Raw genomic sequence first — 19,025 nt, 5'->3', positions numbered from 1 at the left:
GGCTTGATCCGGGTTGCTCCCGCTGCCAGAGGTCAGAGCCTCCAGCTTTCCACCTCCAGAGTAGCCTCACTAGGTGGCGAAGGAGCCTGGAGTTGGTGGTGGGGTAGGGGCCAGCTAGAAAGGGCATAGCCCTGAAGCTGTGGGACTCAGCCCTCTAGCTAAGCCTGGAATTCAGAACGTCACAAACCTCTGACCCCAGAGTTTACAGCCCAAGAGAAAAAGAGATGCTCCCTTCTGCCTTCAATCCTAAAACATTCCCCTTGCCAGCTTGAAGGATAAAGGAAAAGGAGAAATCGTCTCCTTGGCCTGTGCAGAGCCAAAACTAAAACCAAAATAAATAAATAAAAACCCCAGCTTCCTAAGTGCTTGTCTTTGTGGCAAGAACCCCTGAGCATCAACAGATATTTTTCTCTTAGCCTTACGCAGGTGTTTGATCCCCACAGACAAAGCCTCCCGCCAAAAAGGTGTTTATGGTTGTTAGAAAAAGGAAAAGAAACCTGCCAGGTTTTAATAACTGTAAGGCCTGCTGTGCCAGGAGTCCTGTAGCTGCGGACCCAGCTGGCCCCTCGTGGCCACAGCTCGGGTCCAGCTTCTCCAGGTTAACCTTCTCTTGCCTGTGCTGCCTGCTTGACAAGCATGTGACTAGGGTGTCCACACACTGCCCTCTGAGGCCAGTGTTATCCATTGCCACTGAATGATAATGGCCGAATGACAGTTCAGGCTCACTGAGCATCTTCTGATGGGGATGGAGGTGAGAGGCATGAAGGTGATACCCACATTAACCCTGCCCACCTAGGAAGCATCTCATGGTCCCCAAAGCACTTTTACATGCAGTATCTAAGTGAGAAGAATTGGAGGTATTTGCTCTTCCCATTTTATGAGAAGACTGAGGCTCAGAACGATGATGAGCCTGAGAGTCAGAGAGTTTAAGTAACTTCTCCAAGGTCTTACACAAGGGTGTGACTAAGCCAAGACCCGCATCTCCAGGCTTTGGACCCAGATCTCTTTCTGTGTACTGGGTACCGGTGTTCACATCAGATGTTCAAGTCTGGGGCCAGGAGTTGTCGAAAAGCCTGCATTTAAAATTCTTCTGATCTCAGAACGGGACCCCTGTTATTAGCAATGTCTTGTAACAACCCTAAAGCAGGGATGGAGGGAGCCATGCCCGGAGCGTGGTGAGAATAATTAGCTGCTCAGAGCCATCCAGGCTGGGTGCTGGCTGAGATAAGATTAGATGCACAAGGGTTTCTAGCTCTAGTGCACCTTTACTCAAGGCTCCTCCATGCAGCTGGGCTTTCTGCCTGTTGTTCCTGCAGGAGGAAGACTGTCCTGTTAATCTGGCCAGACACTGCCCTTTAGTTGTTACTAAAGAATTGATCAATAACCTCAGATATGCAGATGACACCACCCTTATGGCAGAAAGTGAAGAGGAACTAAAGAGCCTCTTGATGAAAGTGAAAGTGGAGAGTGAAAAAGTTGGCTTAAAGCTCAACATTCAGAAAATGAAGATCATGGCATCTGGTCCCATCACTTCATGGGAAATAGATGGGGAAACAGTGGAAACAGTATCAGACTTTATTTTTTTGGGCTCCAAAATCACTGCAGATGGTGATTGCAGCCATGAAATTAACTTTCCTTGGAAGGAAAGTTATGAACAACCTAAATAGCATATTAAAAAGCAGAGACATTACTTTGCCAACAAAGGTTCGTCTAGTCAAGGCTATGATTTTTCCAGTGGTCATGTATGGATGTGAGAGTTGGACTGTGAAGAAAGCTGAGCGCCAAAGAATTGATGCTTTTGAACTGGTGCTGGAAAAGACTCTTGAGAGTCCAACCAGTCCATCCTAAAGGAGACCAGTCCTGGGTGTTCCTTGGAAGGACTGATGCTGAGGCTGAAACTCCAGTACTTTTGGCCATGCGAAGAGTTGACTCATTGGAAAAGGCCCTGATGCTGGGAGGGATTGGGGTCAGGAGGAGAAGGGGACGACAGAGGATGAGATGGCTGGATGGCATCATCGACTCAATGCACATGAGTTTAAGTGAACTCTGGGAGTTGGTGATGGACAGGGAGGCCTGGCGTGCTGCGATTCATGGGGTCGCAGAGTCGGACACGACTGAATGACTGAACTGAACTGAAAGAATTGATAAAGGTGTTTCCCTGGTGGTTCAGCAGTAAAGAATCCGCCTGCAATGCAGGAGACAAGGGTTCGATCCCTGGGTTGGAAAGATCCCCTGGAGGAGGGCATGACTACCTACTCCGTATTCTTGCCTGGAGAATTCCATGGACAGAGGACACTGGTGGCTACAGTCCAGGGGATCACAAAGTGTGGGACATGACTGAGTGATTGAGCATGGGGAGGTAGCCAGTGCCGTGTGTAGGTGCTGTGGCAGGAGGAGTCCAATGTGGGAGTCTCTCTCACCCTTCACAGTTGGGGGACAAGGGCTCAAGGGCTGAGCTGGGCCTGAGGATGTTGGCATGGAAAGGGTTGGTTCTGAAAGAGGGGACACAGACCCAGCATGACTGCTTCAAAGGGCCAGGGGCTGAGAATGGGGGCCCGAGCAAGGAGAGAGGCAAGGGAGCCAAGAGGGCTGGTTGTACCTTTGAAGGGTTTGCAGAAGGGGAGAAACCTGATCGCTGGCCTTTTGACTAAAGGGCTGAGCGCAGAGAGCGGGAGGGAGGCAGAGAGGTGGCTGGTGCAGGTGAGAGGTGAGTGTGGGCGTGCTCACCTGCCCCTGGCAGCAGTGCCCCTCTCTCCCCGCTCACTTTCGGGCACAGAATTCCTTTCTTGGGCGTACGGTTTCCAGGGCTCCCTCCTGTGCAGGATGCACTCTTATGAGGTAGGGGAAGGGGACGAGCATCCCCTTTCCACAGAGGGGGTCACATCACCTGCCAGAGCCCCTCATCTCCTTACGGGCTGGACACGAACTGTCTGTGTCCATTCCGGCCACTGCAGGGGAATTGATAAGCCATAGATATTCAGTTATCACAGTTCCAGACGCTAGAAGTCTGGGATCAGAGTCCCAGCATGATCAGGAGAGGGTCCTTTTCTGATTTAAAGACTTCTCCAACTAGGTGATTGATAAGCTACAGATATTCAATTATCATAGTCCCAGAGGCTAGAAGTCTGGGATTAGGGTCCCAGCATGATCAGTAGAGGGTCCTTTTCTGAGTTAAAGACTTCTCCAACTAGGTGGTTGATAAGCCACAGATACTCAATTATCACAGTTCCAGAGGCTAGAAGTCTGGGATCAGGGTCCCAGCATGGTCAGGAGAGGGTCCTTTTCTGAGTTAAAGACTTCTCGCTATGTCCTCACGCGATGGAAGGGGCAAGGGGACTCTCTAGGGTCTCTTTGATAAGAACATCCTCATGATGGGCCTTCCCTGATGGCTCAGTGGCAAAGAATCCACCTGCCAATGAAAGACGTGAGTTTGATCCTTGGGTCGGGAAGATCCCCTGGAGAAGGAAATGGCAACCCACTCCAGTTTTCTTGCCTGGAAGATCTCATGGACAGAGGAGCTTGGTAGGCTACAGTCCACGGGGTCATGAAGAGTAAGACACGACTGAGTGACTAAACAACAAAAGCCTTCATGAGGGGCCCTTACCCCTCGTGACCTCATCACCTCCCAAAGGCCCACCTCCTAATACCAGCACATAGGGCATTAGGGTTTCAACATATGAATCTGGGGGAGGGGTGGACACAAAGATTCAGATCAAAGCAGACTAGAACCCAGAGGCTCTGGGTACAGACCGGAGGCCTGCAGAATGTATCACCACATTCTTCTCAAAGGTCAGCCTCACCTGTATAGGTGGTAATTTGGCCTGGGACCTTCCAAGTTTGAAAATCAAAGACCTTATCATAGAGTATGTAGAGTATGACTCACCACTGGTGATGGAGAGTCCCTGGTGGGGCCTGCAGCAGCTCCTGCTCTCTGTCCCAGCCCCGGGGCTCTGCTCCGACTTCCCCTCCCAGCAGACAATGGCTCCAGGGGAATCAGGAGAGCACCTCGGAGGAACCCCTCCAGACAGAGGATGGGAGCCATGGTACCTGCCCCCACCCACACCCCCGGCCACCGACATCAGGAGACCCGGCATCCAGCCTGTACCTGCCCCAGCCCCAAGGCGGGGGCTGCAGAGTAAGTGGAGGCTGAGAAACACGTTCCACCCTCTCCCCGAGTTGATAGCATCTCCTGGAAATCAATTCACAAACACAGTTTGGTTTCTAGGGGTGTCTGAAAAGTTTTTAAAAATTTTTCCCAGCATCTGAGATTGCCGACCAGCAGCACACTTCAGTGACAAGCCTTGCTTTCTTTCCTCACAGCATGATTCTGGCTCTTTCTGAGAGGCCAAGATCAAATAATGAGTCATGTTTTATCCAGGCTTCTAAGTGTGTGTCTGAACAATACTGATTAAAACAGTACCGGACTTTTAGTTAAATCATGAGACAGGTTACAAACACTGTTCCCAAGTTTCCAGCATTAAGTCCCATAGAGAAGGGAGCATGTTTCTGAGAGAATGGCTTGGACTTTATACCCAGTCTCTCTTCAGCATCAATCAAAGATTAACTGTAGCTGTTAGGCTGGGCTTCCCAGGTGGCTCAGTGGTATAGAATCCGCCTGCCACTGCAGAAGATGCAGGAGACTTGGGTTCGATCCCTGGGTCGGGAAGATCCCCTGGAGGAGGAAATAGCAACCCACTCCAGTATTCTTGCCTGAAGAATCCCATGGACAGAGGAGACTGGTGAGCAATAGTCCATGGGGTAACAAAGAGTCTGACGTGACTGAGCTGAGCTGAGGCTAGAATAGCTTAGACACCAGCCTTAGAAACAGGGATTGAACAAAATGTCCTTGATCACCTTGGGATTTTTTTTTTTTTTCCTGTCTACCTGAATAATGCCCCTTCCAAGAACTGTAGGAAGCAAGTAGATCAAAAGTAATATGCCACATGAGCTGAGCAATGCTGGTCAAATAAAGGCAAGAATTCCACCATCTAGGTCCTTCTAGGTACGGAATACGGAGATTGGGCAAGGCCTTCCGGTTTTGAGCCTTTATTAAAAAGACAGAGACGTTGGCCCTAAAACCTGGTCCCAGTGACTCCACCATCCATGTGGGTTTAATGCTCGCCCTGGCAAAGGCTCAGCTGTGGGACATGTGATTGGTAGTCCCCCCTCCCAGGGTGGCCTGTGGCCTCTGCGGGATAAAGATACTTACAGGATTCTCAGAGGCGCGGCCTGTAACTCCAGCAATCCTATAATTAGGGCATAGTGAAAGGGTGTGTTCCCACGGGGTGAGAAAGCACACGCACTGAAGTTGGGAGGGGGGAGCTGGGTGGCCGCTGACCCAGGCCCTGTCGCAATGGTTGTGCTGCTCTGAGTGCTTGGCTGCAGGCAACACACGTGTGATTCTCTGAGTCAGATAAGAATGGCTCTTAGGAGAGCCTGTTTCTTTCTCTCTTTCTTTCTTTTGAGGGCAGGAAAAACTTATTGTACCAGTCATGGAGCTTGGTCTCAGGCGACAGAAGCTACCACTGACTATCTTAAGTCAAACTGATTGAAAGGGGATTTAAAAAATTAATTTCTATTGGAGTAGAGTTGCTTTACAATGTTGTGTTAGTTTTGGGTATACAGCAAAGTGAACCAGCTATATATTTACATATATCCACTCTTTTGAGAATTCTTTTCCTGTATAGGTCATTACAGAGTATTGAGTAGAGCTCCCTGTGAAATACCGTAGGTCCTCATCATCTGTTTTATACATACTATCAATAGTGTATAGATGTCGATCCCAATCTCCCAGTTCATCCTGGCCTCCCTTCCTCCTTGGTATCCGTATGTCTTGTGGAATTTAGAAAAATGGTATAGATGATCTTATTTGGAGAGGTTGGTTATTTCTTAAGGTGAAAGGTGAAACTCCAAGGGAGGGAAGATGTAACTAAAGGTGGTAATTAAACTGCTTTGCAAGAGGAAGGGCTTCTCCGTGGCTCAAGTGTAAAGAATCCACTTGCCAATGCAGGACACTCAAGTTTGACTCCTGGGTCGGGAAGATCCCCTGAAGAAGGAAATGGCAACCCACTCCAGTATTCTTGCCTGGACAATCCAAGGGACAGAGGAGCCTGGCGAGCTACAGTCCATGAGGGTCACAAAAGAGTCAGATACAACTTAGCAATTTAACAACAATATCTGCAAGAGGAGGATGGAGATTTCTCCAGTTTTCTTTGATGAGATGAGGGGGTGTGATGAGTGGTAAGGCTCCAGCGTGGGGGGTATAGAAAGGGAGAATCAAGGAGGGTGGCGGCCAAGGAAACTCAGGAAACAAGAATCTGCGTGTGTAAGTGGTTTGCTGTGAGGTCTCTTTGTACGAGTCTCATGGGTCATTAGTGATTTCCTGGAGAGTTAAAAGAGGAACTGGCTACTCCTGCCTCTGGACTGGCAGGAATAAAAACAAGAACTGCAGTAAAATGGTGCGGAGAACAGTATGGCGGTTCCTCAAAAACTTAAACCTAGGATGACTACATGATCCAGCAATTCCACTTCTTAGTTTACACCCAAAAGAAGCAAAAGCAGGGACTCAGAGCCTGCTGCACCTGTGTTCATAGCAGCGTCATTCACAAGAGCCAAGAACTGGAAGCAGCCCAGACACCCATTCATCCATGGATGAGCGGATAAGGCACGTGTGAGCTATACACTCGGTGGAATATACATCAGCTTTAGAAAGGAAATCTGACTCATGCTACAGCGTGGATGAATCTCGAATGAATGAAATATGACGGTCACAAAACAGTAAATAATGTACTGATTCCACTTACTCGAGGTAACCAGAGTCAGATTCACAGAATGGTAGTTGCCAGGGGCTAAGGGAGGGGAAATGGGGAGTTATTAATTAGTGGAGATGGAGCTCCAAGTTTGCAAGATGGAAAGAATTCTGAAATAGTTGGTGGTGATGGTCGCACAGCAATGTAAAAGTTTTTAATGCCACTGAACTGCACACTTCACAATGGTTTAGACGGTAAGGTTTTATGCTCTGTGTATTTTAACACAATTGAAAAAATCCTAGAGAGAGGGAAACAGCCTCTTAGCTCTGCACATTTTACTCAGGTTTCTTCAGGGGCTCATAAAACTTGTTTCTATATGGATTTGGTTTGATTGCAGTGAAGTTACCTCTTCACTGAGGACTCAGTTTAGGGTTTTAGGTGTGGAGTCCCCTTGGAAAACTCCTTTGTGGTCGGCAGAGGAGGTGGGAATGGGGCCAGCACCGCTGCTTTCCTTGAAGCCCTGGAACAAACACTGTTTCTTTGAGCATCAGGTGAGATAGTGGATTTCTATTCAGGAGTCGCAACAAAATATGTCTTGCAGGCAAGTCCTAGGATGGGCTGTTCACATGACGATGTGCCCTCAGGACCAAGGCAGTGGAGGAAACAGAATTCCCAGCCCCTTCCAGTGTTGGGGCTCCGACAAAGGTAGTGACCAGGTCACCATCCCCATCGGAAGCAGTTTCCTTCCTTCTAGGCAGAGGTGGACACCTCCAAGCTCAGTGGGTGGCAGGTGGCTCCACCAAGGTGACCTTGTCCAAGGAAATTGGACAGATGCCTTACTATCACCCCTCTTTCAGCTGATTTTTCAACCCTAAATTGTTCTCAAACTCTTGACCAGATCTATTTGCCATAGAAAAATAGCCCCTTTCTCCCATCAGGCATCCCTGCCCACCACATCTCACAGAGACTTGCAAACACCTGGTCGAAACTGAAATTCTCCAACTTTAGAGGATATTTTCAGATTGAGGATCCAATGAGGCCAGTTTCTGGGTTCACATCTGAGCCATAGGCTTCCTAGCTTTCAAAGAGATCGATCTTCAAATTACAGGAAACCCAAAAAAGAAGTGGTTCAAGCCAAACTCCCAGAAAGTGAAAAAGTGAAAGTGAAGTCGCTCAGTCGTGTCCAACTCTTTGCGACCCCATGGACTTTGTCCATAGGATTTTCCAGGCAATAGTACTGGAGTGGATTACCATTTCCTTCTCCAGGGGATCTTCCCTACCCAGGGGAAGACCATGTTAAATAAAGCAGTGACGTGAGCTGGCACTATCTTTCAGAAAAATTGGACCCCCATCTCCTTCAGAAGGGCTTAGGCAGCTCCTAGCCCAGCTTCCAAATAAGTGAATGAATAACCAGTCACCCTCTGGCGAGCCTGCCATCATTAATTTGGCTCTACTAGAGTAGTCTGATTGCCAATGCGTCTGGGTTGTGATGCCCAAGGATTGAGAAGTAAACGGATGAACTGGACGCTATGAACTTGCTGTTAAATACTTTGGTGGTGATGGTCATTAAATACTTTGTTGATCCCCAAGCAAGACTTCCTATCTTGATTTTCCTCATCTATAAAATCTGGATAAAAGAGATCTGTAGAAGTACATCAAACAATGAAAGAGAGAAAATAGAGCAATGAAATGCTTATTGGTGGAGTCACTAATTTTTCGGCAATGCACTTGATTCTAAGCCTGAAGAGGGAAAAGTGAGAATGTTAGCGTTTATTTGCATAACCAGCAGGAAAGTCCCTCTGGAATCTCACAGTTAGTCTTTCTAAATCAGTTTGGCTCCAAGCACTGGCTGAACAACACAGCTGAGTGTGAAGAAACAGAAGTACATAAACATTAACCACTTGTGAGCAGAGCAGAGCAAACAGTGAGAAGGAATCAGATCTCATGCCAAGTAAGAGCAGCTGGTGACCTCAGTGACCAAGTGTCATTAATGGAAAACACTCCACTAGAAGCCTGAAGAGACCCCGGGAGCGAAGCTGCAACACTGAATACCTCATTAAAACTCCTCTGGATTCAACCAAACTGCCACACCGATACCTTGGGGCTGGCTGTATGGTTCCAACAAAGTTAACCTATAAGTGAATTTTGGAAACTGTAAATGTGTGGCCAGGTGAGGAGTTATCCCATTTCTTCCTCAGTAGAAAAAAAAAAACCCACTAAATATATCATGAACCTTCTCCTAGGTCATGGGCACAAAACGGGTCCCATGCCCCACACTCCAGCTCTACCTGAAGAGGTGAACTTAGAGGTCAGAGGTTTGGGCTCTGGAGTCTGACTTCTGAGCGCCTCATCCCAGCTCGGTCAGTTGTGAGCTTTGTGACTTGTCATGAGGACTGACTTTGCTGAGCCTCTGCCTCTTCATCTAGAAATCGTGAGTGCATGCATGCATGTTAAGTCACTTCAGGCATGTCCAACTCTTTGCAACCCTGTGGACTATAGCCCGCTAGGCTGTTCTGTCCATGGGATTCTCCAGCAAGAATACTAGAGTGGGTCGCCACGCCCTCCTCCAGGGGATCTCCACGCAGGGATCAAACCCGAGTCTTTTATTTCTCCTACACTGGCAGGCAGGTTCTCTACCACTAGCACCGTCTGAGAAGCCCAGAAATTGTGAGTAGGTTGGTGGTATTACTTCCAGAGTTGTAGTGAAGATTAAGTGTTGCGTATCAACATACCCAGTTCGTGTCTGCCCCCCACCACCCCGCCCCCGTTCCCAATTCATATGTTGAAGCCCTAGGCCCCAGTGTGACAGTGTTGGAAGGCAGGGCCTTTGGAGATGATTAGATGTTGTGATCATGGGAATAGAGCTTTTTGGTGGGATTATTGTCCTAACAGAGGAACAGAGACCAGAGCACTCTCTCTGCATCATGTGAGGACACAGTGAGAAGGTGGAAGAACCTGTCAGCCAGGAAGTGTCCTCACTGGGAACTGACTCAGCACACCAAGTCCTTGAACTTGGACTTCCCAGCCTGCAGAACCGTGAGAAATAAACGTCTGTTGTTTAAGCCCCTCAGTTTATGGTATTTTGTGTGGCGGCCTGGGCTGACTAATACCTACTCAGAAAGCTTAGAACAGTGCCTGGCTCACAGGAAAACATCCAATAAATATTAGCATGTATCTATGCTTGGCTCTTTTGAAATAAGAAGTATTGCAAACACTCTTAAATGTTTAAAGAATAAGGTGACAGCATACCCACCACCCAGCATATAATATGAAACAGCATCAATAGAGTTGAAGCCCCAAATACCTCCCCCAATCGCAGTCTCTCCGTCCTGCCTAGAGGTAACCATGCTCCTGAACTTGGTATTTATCATTCCCACGCATTTCTTTATACCCTTACTCCATTTGTAAACAATGAGACTGAGCTGGAAATGCTTCCAAGCCAGGACTGACACACACGCCTTCCAGAAGGATTTGGACACAGTGTCTAGCTTAGCGCAAAGGGCTGTGCGGCAAGCGTGTCCTGATTTGTCACCTCACTCTATGATTTTTCACCTCCCTGACCTGAGAACAGGCTACTCTCTCTGTGCTATGCTTAGTCGCTTAGTCGTGTCCGACTCTTTGCGACCCCATGGGCTGTAGCCTGCCAGGCTCCTCTGTCCATGGGGATTCTCCAGGCAAGAATACTGGAGTGGGTTGCCATTTCCTCCTCCAGGGGATCTTCCCAACGCAGGGATCGAACCAAGGTCTCCCGCATTGCGGGCAGATTGTTTACCGTCTGAGCCACCAGGGAAGGGTCCCCAAATGATGATGCAAGCCGTTCGTTAGGTCTGTTAACCGGGGTCTGTGCCGGTAAGGGACTGTGCAGCACCCCAGCTCCGCCTCCAGCTTGGCGCTGATGCCTCCCCTCCCGGCTCTTCTTGGCAGATGGAGATGCGGCTTCAGGACCAGCAGCTGGCGCGGCAGCTCATGCGCCTGCGCAGTGACATCCACAAGCTGAAGATCGAACAGACCTGCGACCTCCACCGGCGGATGCTCAACGACGCCACCTACGAGCTCGAGGAGCGGGACGAGCTGTCCGACCTCTTCTGCGACGCTCCCCTTGCCTCCTCTTTCAGTCTTTCTGCACCACTCAAGCTCATCGGGGTCACCAAGATGAACATCAACTCCCGCAGGTTTTCTCTGTGCTGAGAAGCCCTAGACAGGGCGGTGGAGCCAGAACGAGGGCTTGGGAGGTGGACCGGGGATGTAGGAAGGGAGCTGAGGCCCAGCTACCCCAGTGGGTCTCTCCGGAGGCAGGGTGTCCCTGGGACAAGAGCTCTCGGAGCCCAGCTGTGGAGCCCAGTGTCCCCATGCCTGACCCTGGTTTAATACCCAGAGTCCTGCAGAAGGGCTGCTCCATCCGATGTTCAGTGAGACCTCGGTACCCCACGCACACGCCTCATCCCCCCACTCAGTAACCCAGATTCCTGTTTCCCGGAATCACTGGTGCTATGACCTGGGAACCCAAAGTGGGTGGGGGGCAAAGCTGTGATTCTTGCAGAAGGCTTCCCCAAGGACACCGAACCCCAGAAGGGAGGTGATTAGATACGTCAGTGGCGCCCATGACACTGTCACTGTGCTCTGAGGCTCGCTTCACCCTAAGTGGCTGACTCAGCAACCTCAACAGGGACCCACCAGCAAAGGAAAATCAAGAGGAATAACAGGTGGCACTTAGGGAAGCAGGCCCCACCTGCCACCAGTGCCCTGGGCAAGGTCTTGGACCTTGGCCCCACAGGTGCCAGGTAAATTGTTTCCAGTATGTGGGGTCCCGCCCGTGTAGCCACATACACCCGTCCCAACCTCCAAAGAACCCCTTTGCTGTCACCCCACAACCTGGGATTGGGAGGGCCTAGGGGTGGGCTTCCCTGGGGGGCCAGCAGAGGCCTCCTGGTGGATTCTGACGTTGTTACCTCTGTCACCTTCGTGCCCTCCACAGAAGCTCTCCCTGAGCCTCCTCTGAGATTCTGTGCCTGGTTTAAACACCTAACTTTAACTGAATCAGACTGTGACTAACCTATGGCCAGCTTGTTTATAACTGTTTGATTTTTGCCCAAATGGTGAACCAGTGGGTAAGTCAAGTTTGACAGAGGTTTAGGGTTTGGTTTTAAAAGGTTCTCCCTAAGGACAGGTGGGAGAGTCAGCAAGGTGAGGACTGAGCCCTCCACAGTTTAGGAAGTTAACCTAGTGCACTGCCCTGTGCCTGGGGTTTTGGGTGTTTGACCCAAAGTCTTTGATCCTTGTAGCCAAGCCCTCTGGTTCATAGAGGAATAAAAGAGGCTAGTGGAGGGGAGGCCCCCTACCCCCGAGGCTCCTCAGCTCTTTAGCGGCTGTAGAATATGGATGTGTTAATTAAAATCATTATTGATAATGCCTACACAGATCATGTATCAATGAACTTGAATTCCAAAGATGGTACTAAGGCTTTGCCAAACCATGAACTGCCAAGCTCTCTACTCTCTGGCTCACTCAACCCTGTCACCTCCCAAGTTGAAATTCTGCTTGCGGTCAGCATTCCGTCATCGACATGAGGTGCCCTATTGCTCTGCCTTTCCTGCTTCGTCCTCCTGTAGAGTTTCATCAAGGCCCATGCATACTTGCACGCACACACACACCATGACCCATGCTGGGGAAAGGTTGGTTTCCTCTTGTGGGCTGGGAGTAGGAGTTTGTAAATGATTGGTCCCTGGTTAGACAGAGGATAATTTGGTGTTTCCTTGTGATTTCTAAGAGCCAGAGGGTTTATGCTTCCTTCAAAGATGCTACAACCACATAGCCAAGATCTGTTTCAAGCTGACTCTGAGCAGTGGCAGAAGTCTGAGGCCCTGAGGTCCATGGAGAAGGCCTCGGTGGAAGGGCAGGCAGCCCCACTCCTGTCCTCAACCCAGAGACGCCTTCCCTCGGGGGTTCTGTACAGATGCTGCCAAGCCCTGCAGAGGCACACCAGCCAGCCTTCCTCCAGAAGAACCCTTGAGGTCGTGGGGTATCAGGCTGGCCTGCACACACTCACACCCACTCCACAGAGACGTGACCATATACACACCCAACCCACACGGGCAAGCCCATTCCGTATTCTGGAAGAAAAGTGCCCAACTGGTTATTTTTCTTTCTAGAAACCAGTCATTACAGTAACTGCAAAAGCTGGAATCAACCAGAGCTGAGTGATCTAGCTGAATGGCATCAAGTCAGTGGATGAGTCAACTGGGCAGTTCAGTTGCTCAGTTAACCGAATGATTCCTTTCTCTGAGATCAAGGCACACACCTTTTGGAATAGGTTAGTTGTCTGAGCTATTGTGTTTAGTTCATCCCCATATTGTGCTTAGTTCATCCGCAAAGAATCTTACTTTGGGATAAGGGAGGAGGGGATCAGGAAGAGAAGCCCAGGGAAAAGACAGGTGTGTTTTCTTACTCATTGTGCAGCATCTGTTAGCAGCCCTATTTCCAAGGTGAATGCAAACAACTAACCAGGTCAGTTTGGCTCTGTGAAGTCCCTGTCTCGTGTGGTCAAGAGATGTCTGAGTCAGTCCCAGCCTAACCTTCATCACCTCAGAGCAGCCTTCCAGCTCTACCATGTGTATACAGTCCTGTTGCAGTTTTACTCATTATCTGCCCATCTTTCTGACACCCCCAAGAACCCCTGGGTGTAAAACTCAAAGTCTGCATTGACACTGCCAAGCAGGGCAATGTCTGACACCTTCGTGGACTCAGCAGTGATCCCAGAGGCCTGGGGAGCCCGGACAGGCTTGAGATGACCTGACCCTGCCCCGGACCTCCTCCCTGTAGCAATACCAAGTGCTATTATGTAATCGATGGACAATTTATAATTTTATTTTTTATGATTGTTTCTATATTGCTGTTAGCAAAAGTGAAATTAAAATATTTCAAAAGGACATCTTTATAAAGAGGAGAAATGTGCTTCCTTTTACCTTATTCCTGTTACAGCACACACAGGGCCAAGCACTGAATTGAAAGAAAGAATGAGGGAGATCAAGAGGGAGTGGGGAAGAGGGTGGGGAGGGAAGAGGAGCTACAGGATTCTCTGTCCTTCCTGGTGCCTTCCCTCACGGGGGGCTATTTGGTGGTGATGCCATCAAGAGCTTCCCAGCTCAGGATGCAAAATTAGGATACCCAGCCATTATTCCTGACTGTGACCAAAGCCAGAGCCAAAGCAAACCCACTGTCTCCCACCCTGTGTGCTAAGTCGCTTCAGTCCTGTCTGACTCTTTGCGACCCCATGGACTGTAGCCCTCTAGGCTCCTTTGAGATTCTCCAGGTAAGAATACTGGAGAGGAGGGCCATTTCCTCCTCCAGGGGATCTTCCTGACCCAGGGCTTGAACCCAAGTCTCTTGCATCTCTGGCATTGGCAGGCAGGTTCTTTACCACTAGCGCCACCTGGGAAGCCCCTCTCCTGCATTAAACACTTCAAACGTGACTGGATTCAGAATACTTGGGTCAAACTCAGAGCACAGCTGGATAGCGGACCCACAGGACGTATATTTCAAATCACAATTCCATCATCCAAGTACATTGCCTTGTAATGTACTGTCCCCTGTGGAGAATTTGTGTCAGACTCATTCAACATCTCAAGCAGCGGTCCTCAAAACAAAGCCCGCATAAAGCACCACCTGGGGCAGCCGATGCAAATGCGTATTCCCAGGAAATTCCTGGGCTCTGCTCAAGGGTCCTGGTGTGCAGCTCTGGCTTAGGGCCTAGGAATCTGTTCTAACAAACACCCCCGTGAGACCAGCATAGGTGGTCCACAGACATTTAGAGAAACCTTCAAAGGAACAAAGCGGGCAGGGAAGGCATGTTTGCCTTACTTTGGGACCTACTGCACGACACCCTTTAGATACTTCGGAGGTAAAACCAGCAGGGCCCACTGGTAGCTGGAGACTAAGGATGGCTCTCTGGTCAGCAGCTGGATGGGGGTCGCTGTTTACTGAGATGAGAAAATTTGAGGGGAGCACAAGGCAAGAGACGGGCAACATTAGTTAGTTGTTAGTTCCATCTCAGTTCTGTTATATTTAAATGTCTGTCAAACATCCAAGCAGGAAGTGAGTAGGTTCTAGGCTGCAAGAACTTGGACTTCAGGAAAAGACCAATGTTGGATGCATAAATTGGGGAACCTGGATTTGGGTGTTTGGGTGATATTAAAAAGCAGCATACCCAGATAAACTCATTTAGGAAGAAAGTATTGACTGAGGTACAACACCCTCGGGACTCCAGCATCTAGGGTTCTGATAAAGAAGGAACAGTCCAAGGAGACTTAGAAAGACCAGCTGGTAAAGTACAGGGGAAAACAGATGAAGGAGGCATGGGAGCCTTAAAGAGGAAAATGTGTCAAGGAGAGCGTTGTCAATATCGACTGCTGTGGAGAAATTAAAGAAAAGGTACACAGAGAGATAAACAGTGCTTTCAAGCAAGACAGAGCCCATTTGTCCTTTATTACAGCAACAATAGCCCTTTCAGATCAGGGGTAGCACAGAAGTCCAGTTGTGTGGGTTGAGGACAAAATGGAAAGTGAAGAAATGGATTCTTTCAAGTTGGTTTGCTGTAAAGGGAGCTGAGAAATAGGAGCTGGACAAAGTCATGAAGTCAGGGAAACAATTTTTGGTTTCCTTGAAACAGTGTATAACAAAATAAATGCATAATAGAGTGTTGATCGTACATTAACAGTGGATCATAATAAAATGTATGATAAAGGTGCTGACAATGGGAATAATCTGTTAGGAAAGAAGAAATGGATGGTGCAGGAGAGAGAAGAAAGTAATGGCAACAATGAAGTTCTTAAGGAGGAGAGGAGGGGAATGTCAGCGTGTAAGTGGGGGAGCCGGGCTGGGAGGGAAGCAAAGACATTCATTGTCATGAGAGGGAAGATTGAAGATGAGTAGCTTAAGGAATCTGGTGGGAAGAGGAGGAGAGTCCCATTGGATCCTTCCTACTGTCCTTGTAAAATAGGAGAGTGACGTGGAGTTGGTGGAATGTTGAAGGTCCAGGAAGAAAGTTTTGAAATAATTATCTCATCGAGTGGGCATGTTCATTTATTTGGAAGAGTAGTGGAACCATCCGGCAGTGTTGGCTCCCCATTTGAGGCTGGTGGTCTTTCAGCGTGATGCAAATCCTGAGAATGAGGTTGTGTGTGTGTTTTTTTTTCCCTCCAGCAATGGTTAGATGCTACAGCATTCACACAGAGCAGGCAGAGTGGCGAGGGGGTGTGCCAGGCAGGTGCATGGCAGGATGGGGAAGCAAGAGTTAAGTGTTTTGCAAAAGGGCAACCAGGGTGGAATCAAGGAGTCTCAACTGAGTAAGGAGGGAAGCAGGAACACGGAGATATAGGACTGGAGTGCTAGAGCTCCGGTGCCAGAGCTCTGGGTCCACAGCTGGAGGTCTAGGCGCCATCTGGGACTCCCTGCATGACAGGGCTGGTGGAGAAAGGCTGGACAGGTAATGATCAGAGTGTGGGGACAGTGGAAGTGACGATTCGGGGACAGTGCAGGTTGATCTTTCAGAGACCCAGCCTGATGCTACATTAGCTGCCTGGTGGCTCTGGCTAAGTGTGTGCTGCAGGCATAGGTGATGTCGGTCAAGACGGAGAGCCCCCGTGCAGACCTCACCCGGCTTATTTAGAAAGGGGCCTTTGTGCTCAGTTGACCGCATTCCCCTTGGCTTCTCTGCAACAGCAGAGGATCTCTCACTCTAACTCCCTGTCAAAGCCCCGAGTCTGAGATTGTGATGGCTGGGGAAGAAGGGCTGGGGGAGCACAGCAGTGGCGGCCCCGCCAGGACACACCGGCCAAGTACAACCAGGGACCTATCTGATGGGAATCTGATGGGAACCACTCAGACACATGGAGGGTTTCAGACGAGGCTATTTTTAAATACCCTGTTCACAGGCTCAAAGCAAACATTGGTGGAGACAGCTAGGCGGTCTCCGAGGGAAGTTGATTCAGGAAGAGAAACCTCAAACATTGGAGCACTCTGGACAGTAGTCACCCACACTCACGGCAAAGAGATAAGTCCATTGGGGATGTTTCCCAACCGGCAGGGACAGGCGCCTATAGTGGGTGGAAATTCCCTGGGAAGTGATCCAGCAAGGCATGGTTCAGCTCTGCAGGACTGGAGTGTGTTTATTTCCTAGACCTTTATTTTATCAGACAGGGAGCCCCTCAGTCATGCTTCTTCCAGCCCCTTCCTCCTGACATGGGGACAACTGAAGCCTGAGAAAGAACCTAAGGGACTCTGCCTCCCTCAAGGAAACTCTCTCCCAAGGGGGACCCGGGCACTACCCACTGCTCCTCGAGCCTCATCTGGTCAGGGTGCCCCATCTGGTGGAACAAGACTGAGGCAGAACAAGGGCTCTCCCTCTCTTACGCCATTGCACCAGTCAGGGTGGGTGGGGAGTGGAATTGTCCTAGCATCCCAAGCGGGGGAGGACTTGACCCAAGGCATCCGGGCTTACAGAACCATTGGAAGAGTCAGGCTATTTTAAGACGTGATTCCCAGAGCTGCTCTGGATTCCAGCAGGCAAACTTTTGGGCTTCTGGCAGTACCTGAGTGGGTGATTCTCAAGAGGTCTTCTGTCTGCCTCTCTGCCTGCCAACACCATTGGGTTTTTACTCACACAAACCCCGCCCCCCACCACCAACAGAAGATGTGTGAGTTTCCCACCCCTATCAATTCTTCAGTTCTCTGCAGATACCAACTGGGTGTTCTACATCTTAATTTTGACACTGTCCACACACAAAATGTCGTTCCCTATATCCCCCACTCCCAACCATAGTGGCCTCTGAGCGCAGCTGTCTACACCTCTCTCTAAGGAAAGACTGAATGTACCATCCTAAAGATGTAGCATGGTGCCCGGGAAGTGAAAAGGGATGCTCTGAAAGCAGGTTTCTGTTAAACATTTTCAGCCGCTTCTGTTTCTAGCAGAGGAGACACAGAGTCTTCCTGAGTGGTCCCTTTCAGAAAAGTGGATCAGAGGGACTCACTGACCATCCCCCTGGGGGAGGAGAGCCAGGTCTCTGTGCTGTTAGCCGCCTGGGAGGGGTGGACAAACTGCACCCACACAAGAAGCCTCCTGAAGAAAATAACCTTGATGCCTCTACAGCTTCAAAAGGACCTCTAAGGCTGAATGCCTGGCTCCTTCGTAGGAACACAGATGTGCAGTGAGACATGCACCCCAGGGGCTGGGACACAGGAGGAGGTGACAGCTCTGCTTAAAGGGACAAAGCAGAGAGCAAGAAGCAGCCTTGGGGAGTGATGAGCCTTAGGGAAGAAGGGACAGGAGAGAGATTTGCCCTGATGAAATGGGGCTGGAATTCAATCATATAACGTCAGAAGAGCATGGCTTTATATCAACCCCAAGCTGCAGGTGGGGCACACCACATGCTGTCAGAGTCAGGTGGCGTTAGCAATCTGAGTACGACTTTTTTTTCTCCTGTCCTTCAAAGAAGCAGGTCCAAGAGCTGGAGTGGCGGACCACTGTCACCGTCTGGGTGATGCAGAACTGGGAAGGCACCAAGGCCTCCTAGCTCCTCATCTTGGCTCTTCCCAGCACCCTCTCTTCCCTGCAGAACCTTGCCTAGGGACCCACACAGAGAAGGAGGTCTGAGAAGACAAATCTGAGAAGTTCTTCCCCAGTACTGTAAATAATTTTTAGTTTTTTTTCAGATTTTTAACATGGAGTTTGGTGGTTCAGATGGTGAAGAATCCGCCTGCAATGTGGGAGACCCAGGTTTGATCCCTGGGTTGGAAAGATCCCCTGGAGAAGGGAATGGCAACCCACTCCCGTGTTCTTGCCTGGAGAATCCCATGGACAGAGGAGCCTGATGGGCTACAGTCCACGGAGTCGCAAACAGGACTGAGAGAGACTAACACTTTTTGAGTTAAGGAAATCCTAAAATGCCCCCTGCTGGAGAAACAGAGGAATCTACTAATATGTGGTTTGTTTTCCAAAGACTGTAGCATCGTCAAGACTTTACACCTTGGTATTTCCATTTATGATTGTCATCACTTTACATATTTGGTGGAAAGTTCAAATGCTAGTCCCTCAAAAACAGAAATGTCTAGTTGGAATACACTGTCACAATTAAATTAAATTCTACCGATACTTTTTAGTATTTACTATGTGCCAGGCAATATGCCAATTCTAGGAAAGCAAGGTGACTAGAAGCTGAAGGTTTATATGGCTCTTTGGTTTTATTCATGCCATCTCAACAGAGATTCATGTTTTGTGTCAAT

At 49.3% G+C, this 19,025-nt stretch overlaps 1 protein-coding gene across 2 annotated transcripts in view; it reads left to right on the top strand.

Moving 5' to 3' along the window:
• The window catches only part of FAM167A (family with sequence similarity 167 member A), a 31,522-nt gene extending 17,845 nt beyond the window's left edge, over positions 1-13,677 (top strand). For both annotated transcript variants that reach the window (XM_070376151.1, XM_005886683.2), the window contains one exon: positions 10,674-13,677. In XM_070376151.1, coding sequence (XP_070232252.1) covers positions 10,674-10,937 — 264 coding nt within the window. In that variant the 3' untranslated portion in view covers positions 10,938-13,677. The remainder of the gene's footprint in view (positions 1-10,673) is intronic.
• The last annotated feature ends 5,348 nt before the right edge of the window (positions 13,678-19,025 follow it).

This window comes from Bos mutus, chromosome 8, assembly GCF_027580195.1.
Source record: "Bos mutus isolate GX-2022 chromosome 8, NWIPB_WYAK_1.1, whole genome shotgun sequence".
Taxonomy (NCBI): Eukaryota; Metazoa; Chordata; class Mammalia; order Artiodactyla; family Bovidae; genus Bos; species Bos mutus.
The sequence above is the reverse complement of the archived record's forward strand: the minus strand, read 5'-3'. Positions and strand labels throughout refer to the sequence as shown.